General features: G+C 40.2%; 1 protein-coding gene across 1 annotated transcript in view; it reads left to right on the top strand.

The window, feature by feature from the left end:
• Window positions 1-21,197, top strand: part of gpr158a (G protein-coupled receptor 158a) — a 103,288-nt gene extending 82,091 nt beyond the window's left edge. Inside the window, exons 8-11 of the mRNA XM_064941653.1 lie at window positions 11,352-11,490; window positions 14,797-14,902; window positions 14,996-15,142; window positions 16,122-21,197. Coding sequence (XP_064797725.1) covers window positions 11,352-11,490; window positions 14,797-14,902; window positions 14,996-15,142; window positions 16,122-18,002 — 2,273 coding nt within the window. The 3' untranslated portion in view covers window positions 18,003-21,197. The remainder of the gene's footprint in view (window positions 1-11,351; window positions 11,491-14,796; window positions 14,903-14,995; window positions 15,143-16,121) is intronic.
• The last annotated feature ends 320 nt before the right edge of the window (window positions 21,198-21,517 follow it).

Below are 21,517 nucleotides of genomic sequence, written 5' to 3'. Positions count from 1 at the left end.
AAACATCTTTGTGTTCAAAGAGGGGAAAAACTGGAGGATGGAACACAGCGTTGTTTTCAAAGTCCAGCTATATTTGACTCACTAAGCTGTGTATGAGCAACTGAGTCGTTCCACTAAATGAGTCCCTTTATTTTATTTCACCTTTATTCAAGCAGTGTGTCACCACTGAGAGCAGGGCTCTTTCACAAGGGAGTCCTGCATATCAAGTTTAATAAGACAAAATGAAAAATCAAATACAACATAAAACAAGTAAAATACAGCACAACACAAATATTCAAGAAAAACTGTTAAATTCCTCAATTAGAAGGTTTGATGTTTTAAATAGAAAATGTGCACCAATATTGAATTTTAAAAGCCTGTTATATTAAATAGAGATATACTGTAAATAAAGACTTGCTAAAGTGCCAAAATGCAGCATTTTTAAATGTATCTCTGTGTACCCTCCGTGACTTCTAGGAAGATTTGAACCCATTTAACCCTAACATTTCTCAAAGTTTTCATCATCATTGTAAAGCCCTAGTTATTTTGTTGCTTTCACAAAGTGATTTCTGAAGATTATTATTTATTTCATGCGATTTATTTTAATGAAAAAAAAAACAATAACCTGTCCCTAATTTAAGGTCAACCTTGTGAAGTGAACTGAACTCTTGTTTTAATGTGGTGAAACTATTTGTTTTATTATTATTCAAAAGAAACATTGAACATTACAAGATGGCGCCGGAGAAGAAGGCTGACACTACAAGATGGAGCTGGAGAAGAAGGCTGACGTTTGACGTATTCCTAACCAATTGTGTTTTTTGTTCGTTACTTTGCGTTGTTTGTAACTTCCTGTTTTTTAAACTTACTTTGTACATAATGTTGCTGCTAACGTCTCTTAAGACTGAAAATAACTTATGGACATCAGAACTGCGATTACTCGGCACGAACTGACAGAATCCTTTTTTTCCTTAACAAGTCCGACGAGCCCGACGTGAAGGACATACTGCTTTCCCAGTAACAGGCCCAGATCCCCATGGTTGAGTGAAGAACAGACGGAGAAAAAGGGGACGGAGGGCGGGCTGCCTTCTGAGTGTCACGCCCTGGTCTTAGTATTTTGTGTTTTCTTTATCTATTTGGTCAGCCCAGGGTGTGACATGGGTTTTTGTATGTGGTGTGTTTTGTCTTGGGGTTTTTTCACAGGTATTGGGATTGTAGCTTAGTGGGGTGTTCTAGGTTAGTCTATGGCTGTCTGAAGTGGTTCTCAATCAGAGGCAGGTGTTTATTGTTGTCTCTGATTGGGAACCATATTTAGGCAGCCATATTCTTTGAGTGTTTCGTGGGTGATTGTCCTTATGTCCTTGTTCTGTCAGTGTTACTTAGCACCAGTATTAGGCTGTTTCGGTTTTCGTGTTACGTTCATTGTTTTTGTAGTTGATTCATGTTTACTTCGTTTTCATTAAACATGGATCGCAATAGCCACGCCGCATTTTGGTCTGACTCTCCTTCGCATATAGAAAACCGTGACAGAATCACCCACCACAACTGGACCAAGCGGTGTGGTAACGGGCAGCAGCAGGAGCAGCGAAATAAGGATTTCTGGACTTGGGAGGAAATCCTCGACTGTAAAGGACCCTGGGTACAGCCGGGAGAATATCGCCGCCCCAAAGAAGAGCTGGAGGCGGTGAAGGCGGAGAGGCGCTGGTATGAGGAGGCAGCACGGCGGCGTGGATGGAAGCCCGAGAGTCAGCCCCAAAAATGTATTTGGGGGGAGGCTCACAGGAAGTATGGCGAAGACAGGTAGGAGACCTGCGTCAACTTCCTGTGGTTACCGGGGGGCTAGAGAGACCGGGCAGGCACCGTGTTATGCTGTGAAGCGCACGGTGTCCCCAGTGCGGGTGCATAGCCCGGCGCGATATATTCCAGCTCCGCGTATCGGCCGGACTAGAGTGGGCATTGAGCCAAATGCCATGAAGCCGGCTCTACGCATCTGGTCCCCAGTGCGTCTCCTTGGGCCGGCTTACATGGCACCAGCCTTGCGCACGGTGTCCCCGGTTCGCCTGCATAGCCCAGTGCGGGCTATTCCACCTCGCCGCACTGGCAGAGCGACCGGGAGTATTCAACCAGGTAAGGTTGGGCAGGCTCGGTGCTCAAGAGCTCCAGTGCGCCTGCACGGTCCGGTCTACCCAGTACCACCTCCACGCACCAGCCCTCCGGTGGCAGCTCCCCGCACCAGGCTTCCTGTGCGTGTCCTCGGCCCAGTACCACCAGTGCCAGCACCACGCATCAGGCCTACAGTGCGCCTCGCCTCTCCAGCGCTGCCAGAGCCTTCCTCCTCTCCAGCACTGCCGGAGTCTCCTGCCTGTTCAGCGCAGCCAGAGCTGCCAGTCTGCATGGAGCAGCCAGAGCTGTCAGTCTGCATGGAGCTGACAGAGCTGCCAGTCTGCATGGAGCAGCCAGAGCTGCCAGTCTGCAAGAAGCCGCCAGAGCTGCCAGTCTGCAAGAAGCCGCCAGAGCTGCCAGTCTGCAAGAAGCCGCCAGAGCTGCCAGTCTGCAAGAAGCCGCCAGAGCTGCCAGTCTACAAGAAGCCGCCAGAGCCGTCAGTCAGCATGGAGCAGCCAGAGCCGTCAGTCAGCATGGAGCAGCCAGAGCCGTCAGTCAGCATGGAGCAGCCAGAGCCGTCCAAGAGGTTTCTATACAGCTTCTACCCCCAAGCCATAAGACTCCTGAGCATTTAATCAAATGGCTACCCAGACTATTTGCATTGTACCCCCACCTCTTTTTTTACACCGCTGCTACTCTCTGTTGTTATTATCTATGCTTAGTCACTTTAGTAACTCTACCTACATGTACATATTACTTCAATTACTTTGACTATTTGGTGCCTCTGCACATTGACTCTGTACCGGTACCCCCTTGTATATAGTCTCACTATTGTTATTTTGCTGCTGCTCTTTTATTCGTTTTGCTGCTGCTCTTTTATAAATAATATATATTTATTGAGTATTCGAAACATACAATATACTTGCAGTGAAGCCGCTCAAAAACTACATCATACCAGTCATCCAACAGATTCCCATTCATAGCGACACATAGAAACATTCAGGGTCAATGTGCTGTTGACCTATCTACCACCAGGCCATAAAACGTGAGCCTGAACCCTCCAAGATCCTCCCCCACAGTTTTACAATAGCTGTCCCTCAACCATCCGAGACCTCTCCCACAGTCCCCCCCCAGGAAGAAAAATATAAAATACAATGAATTCCATTCCCCACCCCCAAGAACCCCCCAATGCACCAACAACCAAGAGAATGAACTAAAGAGAAAAAAGGACAAGACAGAAGATAACAGCCAACAACAATGCAAAAAAATATATACATTTAAACAAAGGACATCAAGGACAACTAAAATCATAAAAGCAATGCCAACTGTATATGTGTGTGTGCATGTCTGGCACTATTACATGTATGTGTGTGTTCTTGTATGTGTTTATTTGAATGAGAGAGTGTGTATATACATGTGTACAAACATCTGCACGGAGTCAGCCTCAGGCAAATCGGAATTAGTTGTAAAAACACTGCCACAGTGTCATTCAAATGTACTTTTTACAATGTTTAATTTTGACTTATTTTTGACTTTTACCTTTGAGCATCATCTCCCTCACAGCAACTCCACTCCCACTTGTCTCCAATTCCACATCCCAACCCTCAGCTTCCCTCAGCCCATCACATCTATCTCTCCTGACCACCCACTTCGGATTTCTACGCAACACATATCTTTCAACTATGCTGTGATGTTTAACGTACAATTTCAATCTATCTAATCAAATATAATCCACAGATTGCAAGTTGAAGATGAATACTTTTACTAAGAGTATTAGTATATTAGTAATTGACTGACCCGGTCTCTCCAGATCTCCTAACAGTACTATTTCTAGGGTCGATTTTAGATCAATACTATGAATTTTCAGCCATTCCTGAACCTGAGACCAGAAACAGGCTACCTGAGGACAATACCAACATAAATGGTCTATTGATTCTGTATCCTCACAACAAAATCTGCAGAGCTTTGATGATTTTATGGCCCAAATATTCAACATTTTGTTGTGGCAAGAATGATATATAATCATTTTGGCTGAAAAGCACGAAGTGTTGAATCTTGCATTGTTTTATATATCAACTCATACACCCTCTACCATGGAATCAGTACATCAAAAATCTCTTCCCAACTATTTTGCAATCTGTATGGCACAGTTGTCAACATCCTGGTCCTCAAATGAAAATGGTATACTTTCCTATTTATGCTATTTTTATCCCTCTGCCCGTTTTGATTCTTTATATTGGGCAGACAGACCAGTTCCCTACCTCCTCACGCTGCCACCTGCCTCCTCCATTTTTGGGGTAATGCTGTAATCAATTGGTTGTACTCTTGGTCTGAGCAAACCTTTCCGTACAATTCTGATAACTCCATGAAGAACATAACTCTACCATTCCAATTTACAATATATGAACAAAATAGCCTTTTCAAGCATCTTTCCCTTAAATACAGGTATTTTATCAACCAGCACATTTGGGTTCAGCCATAATATTTGTTGTAATATTTGTTCTACCTTTTCAGGGGGGTGAAATTGAAATTGTAGCCAGCTTTGCAATGCTTGTTTGAAAAAGAGAGATACTTTGAAAAAAGTATAATTTTCAATTAATCTAAAATGAGACATGGCAATCTGCACAAAGGCAAAAAGGCAATTTTTTAACAATGAATGAGCTTTTCTTAGTAATCTACTTGAGAACCATTTAGAGTTCAAATAAAACATTTGAATGAGTGAAGCTTTTAGAGAGAGGTTTAGTGCTTTTATATTTAATAATCTCAACCCACCCAATTCATATTCATTATATAGATAGGCACATTTTATTTTGTCTCATATGATTTGATAAGCGTATAATCAGGAGTAAGCAGGACCATAAGTAAGTGAGTAAACTGAGATGTGACTAAGTAGTTAATCATGCCAATTTTTCCATAAATACACAGGTATTTACCTCTCCATGATTTCAGTATCTAGTCTATTTTTACAAGTTTTCTATTGAAATTCAATGTTGAGAGCTTATTTATATATTTTGTGACATGAATACTGAGTATGTCTACTTCACCATCAGCCCATTTTATAGGTAAACTGCAGGGTAATGTAAAAGTTGTATTTTTTAAGGATCCAATATGTAAAATTGTACACTTATCATAATTAGGTTTTCATCCAGAGAATACAGAAAAGTTATCTAGATCTTCAATGAGACATTGCAGGGATCTAGCTTGAGGACTTAATATAACACTTGAGTCATCGGCATACATGGACACCTTTGTTTTTAAGCCTTGGATTTCTAATTCTCTAATGTTTAATTGGATATGATTTTAATAGCTAGCATTTCATTGGCCATAAAGAATAGATATGGTGACAGCGGACATCCTTGTTTAACTCCTCTTGACAATACATAACTCTCTGAGAAGTAGTCGTTATTTACTATTTAACTCCTGGGGTTGCTATACATCATTTTCTTTACCCATTTTATAAGACAACTAACAGAATTGAAAAAACCCCCAGGTATTTAGAAATAAAATCCAGTCTTATTTACTATAATTACTGCTTGTAAAGTTACTGCCATAAGAGGTATTATGAAGGTCAAAACTAGAGCTTTCAAATGTATGATATTTAGAATTCAAGAAATAGGTTGCCAGTTTGCCTGTGAGCCAATGCCACAGATGTTGGAAAATTGAAAGATATTATGTGTGTAGCAAATCTGAGTAGGTTGATGTGTATGATATTGGATGTGATATGGTGAGTGTGTACGATGTCTGTTTAAGAGTAAGACTATAATGTGTGATGTCCAAATAAATAATAACTCTGTATGGTTGAGTGTCTATGTGTGTAACATGTAGTGCATATAGCCTTAATATTCATGATGATAATTGTAATCCATATCGTATCACCATCATAGTTGCATCATAATTACCTTTAACATAATTGAAAAACACACCCCAGCATTTCCATAGCATTTGACGTTTCACATGATCATGAAAGAGACCTTGCATTGCTCTAGAGACTGCTATACTACAGTACAAATATATTCTGTACAATATGTTATTATTCCCCAATGCCCCTATTCTGATATCTTCCCCTTGCTTATTGTAAACATATATAAACTTGTAGACAAGTACATAAAAAATACAGACAAACGATAAACACATTCAACTAATAAATAAATAAAACAGTTCTCGACAATAGAGAGGGAGAGAAGAGAAGAGAAAAGAGAGAAAGAGAGTGTGAGAGAAGAGAGTGAAGTCAGGTGTGTGTGTATGTATAAATGCATATGTGTAAGCAAGCATGTAATTGAGTATGTGTGTGCTCATATCCACTTCATAATTTTCAGATATTTTTACAGTTCCCATGCCTTCTTTTTTTTGTAACCTGAAGTCCCTGAAAAATTTAGTACAGTCACGGTGTCATGGAGCTGTCTCGGAATAGCTGTCCATCTATAAAGAGTTTGTCCACAATGATAAAGGCATGCCTACCATTCTCCCTTTGTTATCTTTGTACCAGATACAGTCTCTTACGATGTTTGTTTATCTCCCTTGGAAATTGATCATTGAGACCGAATTTCATCCCTTTAAACTCCCTTCCCATGCTTTTGATCAGCTCCTTTTGTTGGTAGTGTTCAGATTTTGTGATGATCGGTCTGGGACCCTTGGTCTAGTCGCTCCGAGTTCCAAGTCTGTTTACTCGGTGGAAAGCCACCTTGTTTACAGGCTCTATAGGAAGTTTCAAGGCGGATTGCATGAATTCTCTTGATCGCGCCCTCTGGATTATTGGATGCGTCCTCAGGAATCTCAGAATAAATTAGATTTTCACGAATGCTACAACTTGTGAGTGTCCCTGTTTACCCTGAGTAGACAATCCATGTTGGATTTGTGGATTTTTACCTTGGCTTGAGTGTCTTGTTTTCTCTTTGGAGCGTGAGAATTTCACTTTGGCTGAACTTCAAACCCAGTGTTGCATGGATTCCAGCCAGAGCTCTAGCCTCTACCTCAATGGTAAGTCAATTGTCCGTGTCTGTAGATTAATCTGTTTTTCTTTTTTTTGTTGGGTTAAAGTTATTTTGTGAGGTGGTCGGATCTTTCCATGATGGAGTATGTTGTTCCTCCATAGCGTAAAGCTGTTGGTACTCGTCGATTTCCCTCAGGATCTCCTTAATATCCAGACTGGCTCTTTACTGCAACCAGTTGTTTTACGAAAAGATAACAATGAGTCTTTCCCACAACGATGACAGGTGTCTGTAGTACAGTCAGCTAGCACTCGCAGAATCCACACAAAAAAAGGAACACAAACTTGCAGTCCCAGCCGTAAAGGCTAACCGTGTCGTGGAATCCTTAGCAACAATACTTTAGTTCTGAATAAAATCGATTTAATGAAAACGTTTTAATATAAACAACAAACCGAGTCTAGACAGTACAATGTTCTGTTGCGCTCTCTGATGACATGTCTGATGACGTATATCTGGTACACTCACCTGTCTCTATAAGCTCTATAAGCTTGGCATCTTTAATCTCTTTCATAACTTGTTACTTTTATTTCTTACTCTTATTCATATTTTTTGAAACTGCATTGTTGGTTAGGGGCTCATAAGTAAGCATTTCACTGTTGTATTCGGTGCATGTGACTAATAAAATGTTATTTGATTTGACATTGGCCATTGATTACATTGGCCTTTGACTTTAAGGCACTACAGAGGGTAGTGCGTACGGCCCAGTACATCATTGGGGCCAAGCTTCCTGACATCTAGGCCATATATACTAGGTGGTGTCATCGGAAGGCCCAAAAATGGTCTCTCTGCTACCACACAGCAAGTGGTACCTGATTGTCAAGTCTTAGACCAAAAGGCTCCTTAGCAGCTTCTACCTCCAAGCTATAAGACTGCTAAACATCTAATCAAATTGCCAACCACATTATTGACATTGACCCCCCCCTCCTCGCATAGTCACTTTACAAATGACCTAGACTAACCTGTACCCCCGCACATTGCCTCCCTACCGGTACCCCTGGTATAAAGCCTCGTTATTGTTATGTACATTTCTTGTGTTATTTCTTGATTGATTCAATTATTTTTTTTTACCTTAGTCTATTTAGGAAATGTTTTATTAATAACACTCTTTCTCGAACTGCATTGTTGGTCTTGTAAGCATTTCACAGTGAGGTGTTGTATTCGGCGCATCTGACAAATAAAATTTGATTTACATCTACATTGCCTTCAGAAAGTATTCCCACCCCTTGACTTTTCCCACATTTTGTTGTGTTAAAGGCTTAATTTAAAATGGATAAAAATGAGATTGTGTGTCACTGGCCTACACACAATAGCCCATAATGTAGCGGAATTATGTTATTTTACATTTTTAAAAAAAAAAAAAATGAAAAGCTGAAATGTCTTGAGTCAAGAAGTAGTCAACATCTTTTTTATGACAAGCCTAAATTCAGGATTAAAATGTGCTTAGCAAGTCACATAATAAGTTGCCTGGACTTACTCTGTGCAGTAATGCTGTTTAACATGCTTTTGAATGACTACCTCATCGCTGTACATACTATTAGCTGTAAGGTCCCTCAGTCAAGCAGTGAATTTCAAACACAAATTCAATGACCAGGGAGGTTTTCCAATACCTTACAAAGATGGGCACCTATTAGTAGATGGGTAAACAAATACTGACATTGAATATCCCTTTGAGCATGGTGAAGTTATTAATTACACTTTGGATGGTGTATCAATACACCCAGTCACTACAAAGATACAGTCATCCTTCCTCAGAGAGGAAGGAAACATCTCAGGGAATTCACCATGATCCAAATGGTGACTTTAAAACAGTGACAGAGTTTAATGGCTGTGATAAGAGAAAGCTGAGGATGGATCAACAACATTGAAGTTACTCCACGATACTAACCATAAACAACAGAGTGAAAATATAAATAGATTGTATGGAATAAAATATTACAAAACATATGTTCTGTGTGCAATAAGGCACTGAAGTAAAACTGCAAAAAACATGGCAAAGAAATGTACTTTATGTCTCGAATACAAAGCATTATGTTTTGGGCAAATCCAACACAACATATCACTGAGTAAGTACCCCTCTTCATATTTTCAAGCATGATGGTGGCTGCATCATGTTATGGGTATGCTTTTATGAGTATGTTTGTCAATGGCAAGGACTAGGGAGTTTGTCTGGGGGAGAAAACAGTATAGAGCTAAAAAGCAAAATCCTAAAGAAAAACCTGGTTCAGTCTGCTTTCCAACAGACATTGGGAGACAAATTCACATTTCAGCATGACAATAACCTTAAACAAAAGGCCAAATATACACTGCAGTTGCTTACCAAGACGACATTGGATGTTCCTGAGTGGCCTAGTTAAAGTTTTGACTTAAATCGGCTTGGCAGGACTTGAAAATGGTGTCTAGAAATGATCAACAACCAACTATTTTTTTATTTTACCCTTATTTTACCAGGTAAATTGACGGTGAACATATTCTCCTTTACAGCAACAAAGAGGGGAATAGTTACAGGGGAGAGGAAAAGGATGAATGAGCCAATTGGAAGCTTGGGACGATAAGTTGGCAACGATGGAATGAGGGCCAGAGTGGGGAATTTAGCCAGGCCACCGGGGTTAACACCCCCTCTTACAATAAGTGCCATGGGATCTTTAGTGACCACAGAGTCAGAACACCCGTTTAATATCCCATCTGAAAGACAGCGCCCTACACAAGGCAATGTCCCCAATGGCTGCCCTGGGGCATATGGGATATTATTTTTGACCAGAGGAACTTGACAGAGCTTGAAGAATGTTTAAAAGAATAATGTGCAAATATTGCACAATCCAGGTGTGCAAAGCCCTTAGACTTACGCAGAAAGACTCATAGCTGTAATCACTGCCAAAGGTGATTCTAACATGTATTAACTCAGGGGGTTGAATACTTATGTATTCAAGATATATTAGTGTGTTATTTTATAGTCTCAACGACAACAGTGAACAGGCGACTCCGGGATGCTGGTCTTCTAGGCAGAGTTCCTCTGTCCAGTGGCTGTGTTCTTTTGTCCATCTTAATCTTTTATTTTTATTGGCCAGTCTGAGATATGGCTTTTTTATTTTTTATTTTATTTTTTTGACTTATTAAGTTGAACATGTGCTCGTTATGACAGAATGTTCAAATAAGGTGAGTTACACTACCCATTTCGTGGAACGACTCAACTATACAGTAGGACACACAGGGCGGCCATTTTGTGTTGTTGTTTGTTGATGTAGACCTAAATATCTACCCAGGGCCATGGTAGATTACAGCCTGTCAGAGCTCTTGATGGATCTTAGTCCTTAGATAAACATAACAAATGGCATTTTGAGTGAGCTATGGCACTCAATAGTGTTTATCCTGCTGTGTAAGGCACATACTGTAGGCCTCTGTCAGACCTTGGAGCACTTCCATTCATGCAGACAAGCAACGTGAATGTTAAAATAATGGTGACAACTATTCATGGAAACGGCAGACGTTTATTGCTGTCAAGCCGGCTAAGCTACACCCAGAAAACAAGGGGGGTTGGGGAAGATTTATAAAACCTTGGACAAGTCATGGAGTGTCTAGAGAATACAGCCAGTAGGAGCAGGTTTGCATTTTCATTGCATTTATTGAACATGTCATTTTTCAACATGCCAGTGTTAGACAATCTATATTGCTCTGAGTCCATGAAATCAGTCATCTGTGGAGTGCATGGGTGGTCGATGTTGATAGTTATACTGCTAAGGTGAGGAGGGGAGCATTTAAGGGTGAAACCTCCCATTCCTTTGCATTCCAAACATGATGCACAGGCTTTGTATGTATTGCTTGTTGTTACTCTAATGTCTTTCCCCCTGGGTATATATCAAGTATTCAATCTATTTTTAAAGGGACAATCAGCAGTTGCTACATTTTGAAGAATATACCTTATCAATGTCTCATGAGTGTAGTTAACTGTCGTATCCCATCAGAGCTCAAATTATAAGCTTGTTTCGCTCCAATGTCTGTAAACAAAGTACATATAAACAAACACTATATAAAAAAAGTTAAAAAATGCTAAAACTTTAATTTTCATATCATGGATGTCAGTCCTCACATCCACAGCTCTATCTATGAATTTGACTGTGGTTACATTTCTCCAGCTCCATAACTCCGCTTTTTACCGAAACAGGAGCGGGGAGCGGGCTTTGTTATTATTGCTACTGCCGATTTACGCTTTAATGCCTTTCCTACAGTAGCTATGTAGCTCCCATTGGGTTGAAGTTCTCTATGTCCTTCTTCATGTTTGTCACACAGCAGAGTTCCTGTTCCTGCTGTGGGGAGTGTATCTGTGTTACACTGTGAGGACGGTGCCGTCAGCCTTCCACGAGCCCCGTTACATGGCCATCGCCCTCCACAACGAGCTCGTCCTGTCTGCCATCTTCCATGTTATTAGGTAAAGATCCCAACCTGTGGTGGGGAGAGATATGACAGTATGGATGTGTATGTATTTTAGTACTATTTAGCTATATTTAGAGATAAGTATATGCATTGAATATTACACATCGTGGACTTTAATATGTTTTATATGTAAATAATCGGACACTTTCTTGTCACTCACTGTTGGCTTGCCTATTGCTTTCCACCAATTTGCCACGATATTCAATGAGCCACAAGTTTAGTATCTCGATGCGTTTCAAAGGGGAGTTTTGTTATTGTATCCAAGACTATGAATATGCCCTCTGCTTTCTGTGTAGCCTATGTATCAAGTACTAGACATCCTAAATGAGATGTGGCACCGTTTCAGCTGACACCACCAAACCCATTCCCAGTTGGAATCCTACTTATTGAGAGCTCAGCTACATCAGATTATTCAGTCATTAGGCACGTCAACATGATTTATGTTTTGACACACCATAGATATTCAGAGCTATTGGCAGCATCATTTCAGTTAGACGTTAACAGAAATTACAGATAGGATGGGAAGGCATGGGCGTTTTACCTTTTAATCGGTCTGTTATATTTGTCCGGTGGAAATGTGTTTTTTGCATATCCCAACTCCCCCTGAGACACCCTTGGAGAGTGGGGTCAATGTCAGCCATTATCAACGGCAACCCTGAAACAATTAGGGTTAAGTGCATTGCTCAAGGGCACATCAACATATTTTTCACCTTGTCAGATCAAGGATATAACTAGTGACCTTTCATTTGCTGGCCCAACACTCTAAGAGCTAGGCTACCTGTATTAGCTGGAAATTTGACAGCCAGCGTGTGTTTATGGCGGCGTTCGACTTCTGTTATGGCGTTGGGATGGTTTCAGCAGCTAAAAGCAAGACGAGGCCCAACGTAAATGCAAAAATGTGTCTTGTCTGTTTGGGAAATGCTGAGAGCTCGTCACCAGGGACTATCGCATGGGCTTGTTAGAGCTAACACAATCTATGGCTGTTACTCATAGAACCTGCATGTGGTCCCACTGTGGCCAGTTAAGTCAAGGAGACGTCCTGTAGCATCTGTAGGGGCAATTAGCAAACTCTCTGTTCCAAGTGTTCTGATCATTATTTGTGATTATTTCATAATCCACAAATTTACTCTAAACTCTACCGATGATTTTATTGAATGTTTTCTTAATGAGGTGTTTTGGGAAACACTCTTGAAAATGTACCACCCATTCTCTCTAGACCTTAGCCTCCCCTCATGGTTTTTAGCTACCATTACTTTAAACTATACATGAAATATCCATTCACTAACTCCTGCCAATTAATGAGCCTGCTGGATGCCATTTACTGGGATGTAGGCTTTCAAGTGGTTAAATTACTGTGTGACAGAACATGCCTCCTAATCACTCTACCTGGTCTCAGAGCATTTGGTATTATTCTATACGTAAATCCGAGACACTCCATTTAGTATGATATGTTTAATTTTGTATGATTTGTATTAACTTGTGGATATCCATCATCCTTTCTTATGATATGTTATGAATTTGCGAAATGTACAATAAATTACTACTTTGCTAAATGTACCATATGTTACACATTTGAAAAATGTTACGAATTCAAATGTGTTGTGGCTAATGTTAGCTAGGTGGCTAACGCTAACGTTAGCTAGGCGGCTAATGCTAATGTTAGCTAGCGGGCTTGCTAGGTTAGGGATTAGGGTTCAGGTTAGGAGTTTGGTTAAATGTTTAAGACTAGGGGTAGGTGAAGGTTAGCTAAAAGGGTTAAGGTTAGGGGAAAGGGAAGGATTTTCTAACATGCTAAGTAGTTTAAAAGTTTTAGTTTTTGCCTTAAGTAACCTTCTGTCTTATGTAACCATACCAAACTTAACATACAGTATCATACTCATTTCAGTATCCCGGATTTACATGTACTATGTTATGTCTAATGAGACCAAGCTGAATTACAACACTGTAGCCACTGTAATTAAAGCACTATTCCACAATTACATTTTGTTCACTCTGGAAACTGTTAGTATGTTTTCTCCTTGATCGTCAGTCGAAAATAGATGTGCAGTGGATCTATAATCAATGTTGTTGCTGCCTCAAAGTGACTTTTTTAATACAGTTCAGCAAGGAACCCACTGGGCACAGACATAAATTCAAGCTCTATTCAATGTTGGTTCCACGTCGTTTCATTGAAATTACATGGAAACAATGTTGATTCAACCAGTGTGTGCCCAGTGGGAAGTTATCAAGCTGCTTCTTCTAAATCAGAGCGAATCAGTGTCCTATACTGTAACAATCCAAGGTGAAGACAATCTCCCTGATGGGAAATGGATTACTGAGGCAGTAATCAGCATGGATAAACCACTCCAAGCAGTGAAATGAAATATGTTCACGCCCAGACAGAGTTTGGTTTAAAATGAACATCTTATATCCTGTCTATGTCTCTCACACTGTCTGCGTCTGAGAGGTTTGCTGCAGCGCAAAAATACATTTCTTATTGATACAGTACACAAAAACCACCTTCATTCACTTAAATTCTGCAACATGCATGTGTTTAGTGTGATGCTTAGAATCAGCAGTTTTGTCTGTCACGCTATAATGTTCCTGCCAATTAATTTTTGGTTACGGGTTAGGTTTACAGCTAGAAAGAAATAATACTGCCTGCCACAATCTATTAAATATTACATGTATAGATCAGCTATTGAATAAAAACATGCTAACGGTGACATTGTGTACTGTAGCTAACAGACCCAATTTCTTCTCTGCAAACTGTCAGTGAGGCAGATGCCAGCCCTCTGTGGATTTCTCAATGAGCTCTATGATTAATGACTCTGCATAGCATTATTCAAATGGGAATCTCATCTGTAACCCAACACAACCTCTGCTAAATATAGAACCGGGTCCTACTGTATGTCTTGTAATGTGTTTTTTATTACAGTTGTGTTTTTCTACATTTTCACACTCAATTAAAAAAACTTTTTTTTGCTCTCTCTCTTTTTCTCTCTCTCTCTCGCTCTCTCTCTCTCTCTGTCGTTCTCTCTCTCACTCACTAATTCACTCGCTCTTTATCTTTCTCTCTCTCTCATTCTCTCTCTCTGTCTATCGTTCTCTCTCGCTATTTCTCTTTCTCTCACTCTTTTTCTTTTTCTCCTTCTTTTTCGTTATCTTTCACTCTCTCTCCCTCATTCTTTCTCTCGTTCTCTCTTGCTATTTCACTTTCTCTCACTCTCTTTCTCTCGCTCTCTATTTCTACATTTCTCTCTCTTTTCTCTAAATTTCTCTCTCTGTTTCTCTCTTTCTTTCTATCTTTCTCTCTGTACAGGTTTACTCTTGCACCTGAGCTCCACCCAGACTGGATGCTGCTACTATGGTTTGCTCACACCCACCTGACTGTAACTGTCACTCTGGGGCTAATGATTGTCCCCAAGGTAAGCCTCTCATTCTGAGCATAGCATTGCTTTGCTATTATACATCGAAACCAAATCAAACTAAGTCATTGCACTCTCTTTTGTCGACTACAGTTTCTGCTTCATGGTACTCACATGAGAGATGATATTGCCTCTGAGGCCTATGAGGATGAATTGGACATGGGTCGCTCTGGATCTTACCTCAACAGCAGCATAACATCAGCCTGGAGCGAACACAGTCTGGATCCAGAGGACATCCGGGTGAGCAATTTTCCCTTTCCATTTTTTAAAATAAATTCTCTCATTCAATTGCATAACCTTGTTGATACAGTACATTTTGAATCCTTGTCCTCTGACTGTGGCAAAAATAAAGATTTTTGCAGATGTAATGTCTAGCAACAGTCTTTGGGGAAAACGTATCAGCGGGAGCAGAGGTTTCCGTTTGTTTATTAGAGTTGAAGAATTTTCTTGCCAAAGACTTGAGCACATTGTCCAAGTCTATTTATCAGAGCGAGAGATAAGATCTCCTAAAATGATGCTTGAGAGAGCAGTCAATACATTAAATTCAAGACCAATGCTCAAAGACCTAACAATAAAGCACACTCCAGTTTCCTTATTTAAAGCAGCAATATCTAGCCTTTTTTGGCGACCCGACCAAATGCAGATAGAAGTTGAGTTATAGATCTGTCATTCGCATTGAAACCAAGTCTAAGAAGCGGTAGATCTATTATATGCACGCTGGTTCTATGCAACCCATGCTTAGGTTGAATTTTTGCATCTTTTTGTTTTTGTACACCAACTTTAAACAGATGGGGAAAAAATGGTTATGGAAAATATGTTTCAAGCCGTTTAGATGGTACAATGATTCTCCATACAATGACTGCTTGTTTTTTTCACATAAACTGAAATTAGATTAACTATTACAGTTTTAGTAACCAGGAAATGGCGGAGCGATTTCTGCCTATTGCATCTTTAATACTGTCCAAAACCTGTTTTTTTCTTTATGTGAAAGAGCACTGTAATACATTGTTGAAGCACTGTCCGTAGTTTAAGCACTGTTCATGTTTCAAATTCAAATGTGCATGTTCTGTATTCAATTGATGCATTGTTAAAACACTTAAAACACTGCAACGCTATCGGGAAACTGGGCCCAGATCACTTTTAGTCATATTAATTCATTTTAATAGCTCTATTTTTTTTGTCTTATTCTTGTCATTATGTGTTTTCCATAAATGTCCAGGAGGAGTTGAAGAAACTGTACTCCCAGTTGGAGATCTACAAGAGGAAGAAGATGTTGGCCAACAACCCTCACCTACAGAAGAAGCGCAGCTCCAAGAAGGGACTGGGTCGTTCCTTGATGAGACGCATTACGGAGATCCCAGAGACGGTACACCGGCAGTGCAGCCGTGAAGACAAGGAAGGGGGCGATCATGGGAGCAATCGCAACAGCATCTGCGTCTTGAGGAAGAACCCCTTCGACCCCTCTCATCCGGGGAAGCCTGCCAAAGAGGAGTCCTTGAAGAGCAAGGTCTTCACCCTGAAGAAGTCGCACAGTAGCTACGACCATGTCCGCGACCAGAGCGAGGACTCCAGCAGCTCTGACAAGATGGAGGTTATGACCACTGAGGGATCCCTTATAGACACTCTGATGGGCAAAAAGCTGGTCAAGAAGAAGTCCAATGAGAAGATAGATGCTGTAAGCGAATTGACTGAGAACGTTCCCTTGGTCTGCAAGTCAGCCAGTGCTCATAACCTGACACAAGACAAGAAGCCCATCCACCCAAGAACGTCCATGCTACAGAAGTCACTGAGCGTCATCGCCAGCGCCAAAGAGAAGACCTTGGGCTTGACAGGAGGGAAGACACAGACTGTTGAAGACAGCAGCAAGAAGTTCCAACAGAACGCTAAAGAAACCAAGGGAAGTCCAGAATCAGAAGACGATTGCTATCCTCACATGATAGGTAGCCAGTCGGTGGAGTACAAGCAGACTGCAGCAAAAACTGGGATCATGAAGCAGCAGGTGAGTGGCAGCCAGCCATCCATCTGCTCTGACCCATCGAAGGCCAAGGAAATACAAGACCTCAAAGAGGTGTGTCCTTGGGAAGTAGAGGACCTGCCAACACCTTCTGAGAACAAGGTCCAGAAGCATGTCTCCATAGCACCCGAGGAAACAACCACAGTCCATGGAAATGGAACCAAGGGGGTCAAGCCCCAACAGCAAAAGCAGAAAGGTAGTGACCAGTCCTCCACAAGCTCACGGCATTCTAAAGACATCCAGCGAGCAGACATATGCCCTTGGGAGGATGGAGTTGAGAGCAAAGCCCCAGTGGAGGGATCCAAGCCGCAATCATCCAGTCAGGTTCCTCAATCTGCTAAGAATATCCAGTCTAGCCAGCCTCCACCTGCAGCAGAGAGCTCTAAAAAGAAGGTTGACGCATGCCCTTGGGTCTTTGAAGAGGAGCCTGTCAAGATAGCTGAGGTAGCTTGTTCACCTGACAAGTCTCGGCACAACAAGTGCACTACTCTAGTGGAGAGCAAAGGGAAAGGTGCTCTGTCAGAACCACTCTGCAAATTACCAGGCAGCTCTCTCCTCCAACCGGTTACAAAGGTTGACGTCTGTCCCTGGGATTATGACACCCCAGCGATATCTCCCAATTCTGAGAAAACTCCTAGTCCTACTACAGTTTCCAAAACAAAGGAATTCCCCTCCAAAAAGAAGGGCACACCTTTCACAAGAACTTTTGAGAAGGAGAAAGAGAAGTCACAATACACTGACGATGACAACTTTAGAGCGAAAGCCAAGGACAAAAGTAAATCCACAGAGAAACATATGAGCCAATCCAAAATGACGGAGGTGTGCCCTTGGGACGTAGAGAGTAGTCAGGAAGTGCCAATGGTAGAAAAACGGAAAAGTGCAAGTGTTGGAGCAGTTAGAGGGAAGCCGGTTGAAGTCTGTCCGTGGGATTATGAGGATGCATCAGAGAAAAAAGGAACAGACAAGGGTACTTCTGCAGCGAAACAGAGTAATCCAAATCCCAAAGGGGGGGTTGTAAGTGGCGGGAAAAAGGCTGATGTATGTCCTTGGGACTTTGACGACAGTACTGCAGAGAAAAAGGCCTGACATAAATCAACATTTATGGACAACTGGAAATGTAGTTGTTGTTGTATACATTGTTTTCCACTTTAGAGTCCTCCAATATAGACTTTTACTATGAGTATGGTGACTTCGACAAAAATATCAAGTTGCACAAGTTGCCTTCCTTTCCAATATTTTCCCCCGTTTTGTCTTTTTTTTGTGTGAAAATGTATAAACTTACAAAAACAAAGCAACAAAATCATATTAAGCATTCCAGATTCTTACAGAGTATTCTGAATGATAAATCTTAGTCGTACAATTATGCAACTTCCAATTCACTTTATGGGCAATGTTGAATAGACATTTCTCATATTCTTTATGAGTGGACATTTCAGTGGACATTTGCATTTAAAAAAAAAATATGTATCTTCTTTTAATCGGTCATAAAAAGCCCTCCACACACTAACATGGCACACTTAGAAAACAAGGTTAATCGATATTATGTAAATAGATGTTCTCCTGCAGGTTTTATTAACTGAAATGTACTAGTTGTTGAGCATGAACTACCATGTCTATGTTTAAAGTCAGAGTGGCTTGTTGAACAAATAATAGAATGCCAAAGATATAGGGAACATCTTTAAGAAAATAGTGGAAGAACTCACAAGAGTCGTGTCATGACAAACAACTTAACAACTTTTGTGTGCCCAGACCAAGGCGCTGCGAGTGAGGCAATCAGCTTATAGCACTTTAGGCGAAACCCTTAGGGAACATGTTTTTCATCTCATACTTTATTCAGCCTCATGCTTCTAGCAAGTCACCACATGTACATCCATATTTAAATTGCTGAGTTTTTAGATTTCCTTTAGTTCTCAGCAATGTCTAATGCTTCCAAGTCTGCAGAAATGTTTTACTGTATGTGCCTAACTAAATAGAACGGTCTTCTTTCAGTCTGTGTAAAGTCCTGAGTGGAACAGGGATTGTTCTTCAGCATTCTGTGAAGGTGTATTATATAAACAGCATGCACAGTGAGGTAACGAGAGGGGTGGGATCCAAATGGTTTGTCAACTGAAGCAAATAATAATTCATTTATGTTATTAATACTTCAGCATGTTTTTTTTCTTTCACTTTTAGAAAAGCATTAGCTCATCCTTTTAAGCTTTTGCATTCCCAAAAGCACATTGAGAGTTGAAATGATACAATGGGGAGAGGCATTATGGCATTAATGTGTGTCGAATTGTTCCTCTTTCCGGATAGAACATATACTTGTGTTTGTGATCGTTTTAGCATTTTTATACATACAGTATATTTCTAGTGTTTGAAGTATAATGCTCGTTTTATTGTCTTAGGACTTTCGCTTAACACCGTCTCTACAAATTCTTGGCAGAATAAATTCACACCAGGTTTTCATTATTCATATTCAAAAGTATTATTCCTTATTCACACTTTATGTCTAACGTTTCCAAAAGCTTCAATTCTTTGAGCAAGCAAAAAAATCATTTTGCTTTCAAGCATCAATTAAAGATGAACGTTTAGAGGAATATCTGAGTTACAAAATAGCTACATCACAATAATAATTTATTGTAGTTTATTAACCATTCTGGTTCTTAGCGACATCTGATGAAAGGTAATGTAATAGAAATGATATATCAATATAACAATAATGTAACAGTGTACTCATAAATTAGATGGTATTTTGGACTGAGTTGAGTGTTGTCATTGGTAATGAGTCCTGTACAGCTATCATAGTTGTTTGTTACAGTTGGCATGGATTACTGTAGGGTATGATGCCTGTACATGTGATCATGTGATTAGGTAATCAAATTTCGGCTTCATTCAAATTATTACATTATCTTATTTTTGCTCAGTAACTTAACACTCAAACAAGTAGATTTAACTTGTTTTCAAAAGCAAAATAATTCTCAAACAATATTTTTTATGCTTTTATGATCTCTTTATAATATTTCACTTGATTTGGTTTAACAACCAAACAGGTACAGTATATCATAATATAGCCACTCCACATCCAGACTCTACAAAACATGATTTAGATGTTATGTCTTATTTCTGTCTCCCTCTACAGAGAATTATATCTACCGTTGACCTCATGGGGCCATGTCTGAAATATGTCAAACCCAGACTATCAGCCTTAGAGCATGAGATTGAGATTTGTCACAGGCTTTGCTTAATGGGCAGCTGGAATAGTGTCTGAAAGGAAATGTCACCCTGCCACGTTTGATTGTAATGGTTTGATCGACCTCGATGATATTTATGAACTAGACGTATCAACCATCACATACATTGTGATATCTGCTCTTAAATGCCAACTTCAGACAATCCCAGGGACCTAGCCTGCCACTAGCCAACAGTATCCCCCCAAACACTGATAAGATAAACCCATTGGCTCTTGAGCATATGATACCTGGTCATTTCAGCCACTGTAAGATCACTACAAGCAACTCTCGAAGCTAAAAAAAGATATTATGTTTTATACCATTCATAATTGGGTGTCTTCATACCTCTCAAGTGGCGTGAAAGTGCTGTTAAGTACCAATAACAAAAATTAACATCACACAGGTCTTAACAGTCACATTAGATACACATAACCTTCAGTACCTTGTGGCAGTCGAATCAGCTCATGGATTTGTAACAAAGTGTATCAATCTGTGTCTATTTTGTCAGTCTCTCTGGAAATGGTCATTGTATGTATAGTACGTCCTACATACTTCGCTTCTTGAACATAATGATGACTAAAGACCCATTGTTACCTGTAACCTTTTCAACATGAATATTGTGTCCTGTTACAATTCTTCGATCTCATGATTTTACTTTTTAACCATGGGCGATTTCCGTTCGTAAGCTTGTTTGATTTAACCTGACTTCTCTTGTGACCAAACCAAGTCACTGATTGGGAAATACTACTACTACTACTACTACTCAGTGCTGTAACGTTGTAACTATTGCTCTCGTGGCTTCTGCATGATATCAAGAAATTCGTAGGACCAATGTTTCACTGCCCTTGATAGAAAAAAAAAAAAAACGGTATCTTTTATGGACTGTTACAAGTTGTTTAGTGAGTGATACTGTACCATTACCCACTGTATTATGTGCTTGTTATACCTATTGCTCTATGACAAGCGTATAGCATCCGTATATGGGAATATTTGGTAGATTTATATTGTGTTATATTGTGATAGCATGTACATAAAAAATACCTCCTCTGCAATAAATATTTATATGAAACTCAACTGTGTGATTGGTGTTTTACAGGTAAGAATGGTCGGATATCGTAGGCTATACGTGCATCTATTGATAGCTTACTTAGGCTAAAGCCATATTTTCTGATGGAATAACAGGAGACTGAAAAGAAAATGTCAAGGTATTTCTCAACTAAACAAGGACATTTTTCAAACAATTTGTTTTGCCCTCGGTGTGTCCTTTACCTATCTTGAATGACAAAATCTTGTCAAAGATAACAAGGTGTAGAAGTGAAATAACTGACATTCAAAATCTCAAATTGGGAGTCTCTGGGGTGAAAAGAAACCAGAGGAAAACAAACATAC

The sequence above is a fragment of the Oncorhynchus masou genome, chromosome 28 (assembly GCF_036934945.1).
Source record: "Oncorhynchus masou masou isolate Uvic2021 chromosome 28, UVic_Omas_1.1, whole genome shotgun sequence".
NCBI classification, from domain to species: domain Eukaryota; kingdom Metazoa; phylum Chordata; class Actinopteri; order Salmoniformes; family Salmonidae; genus Oncorhynchus; species Oncorhynchus masou.
This window is presented reverse-complemented; position numbering and strand designations above follow the sequence as displayed.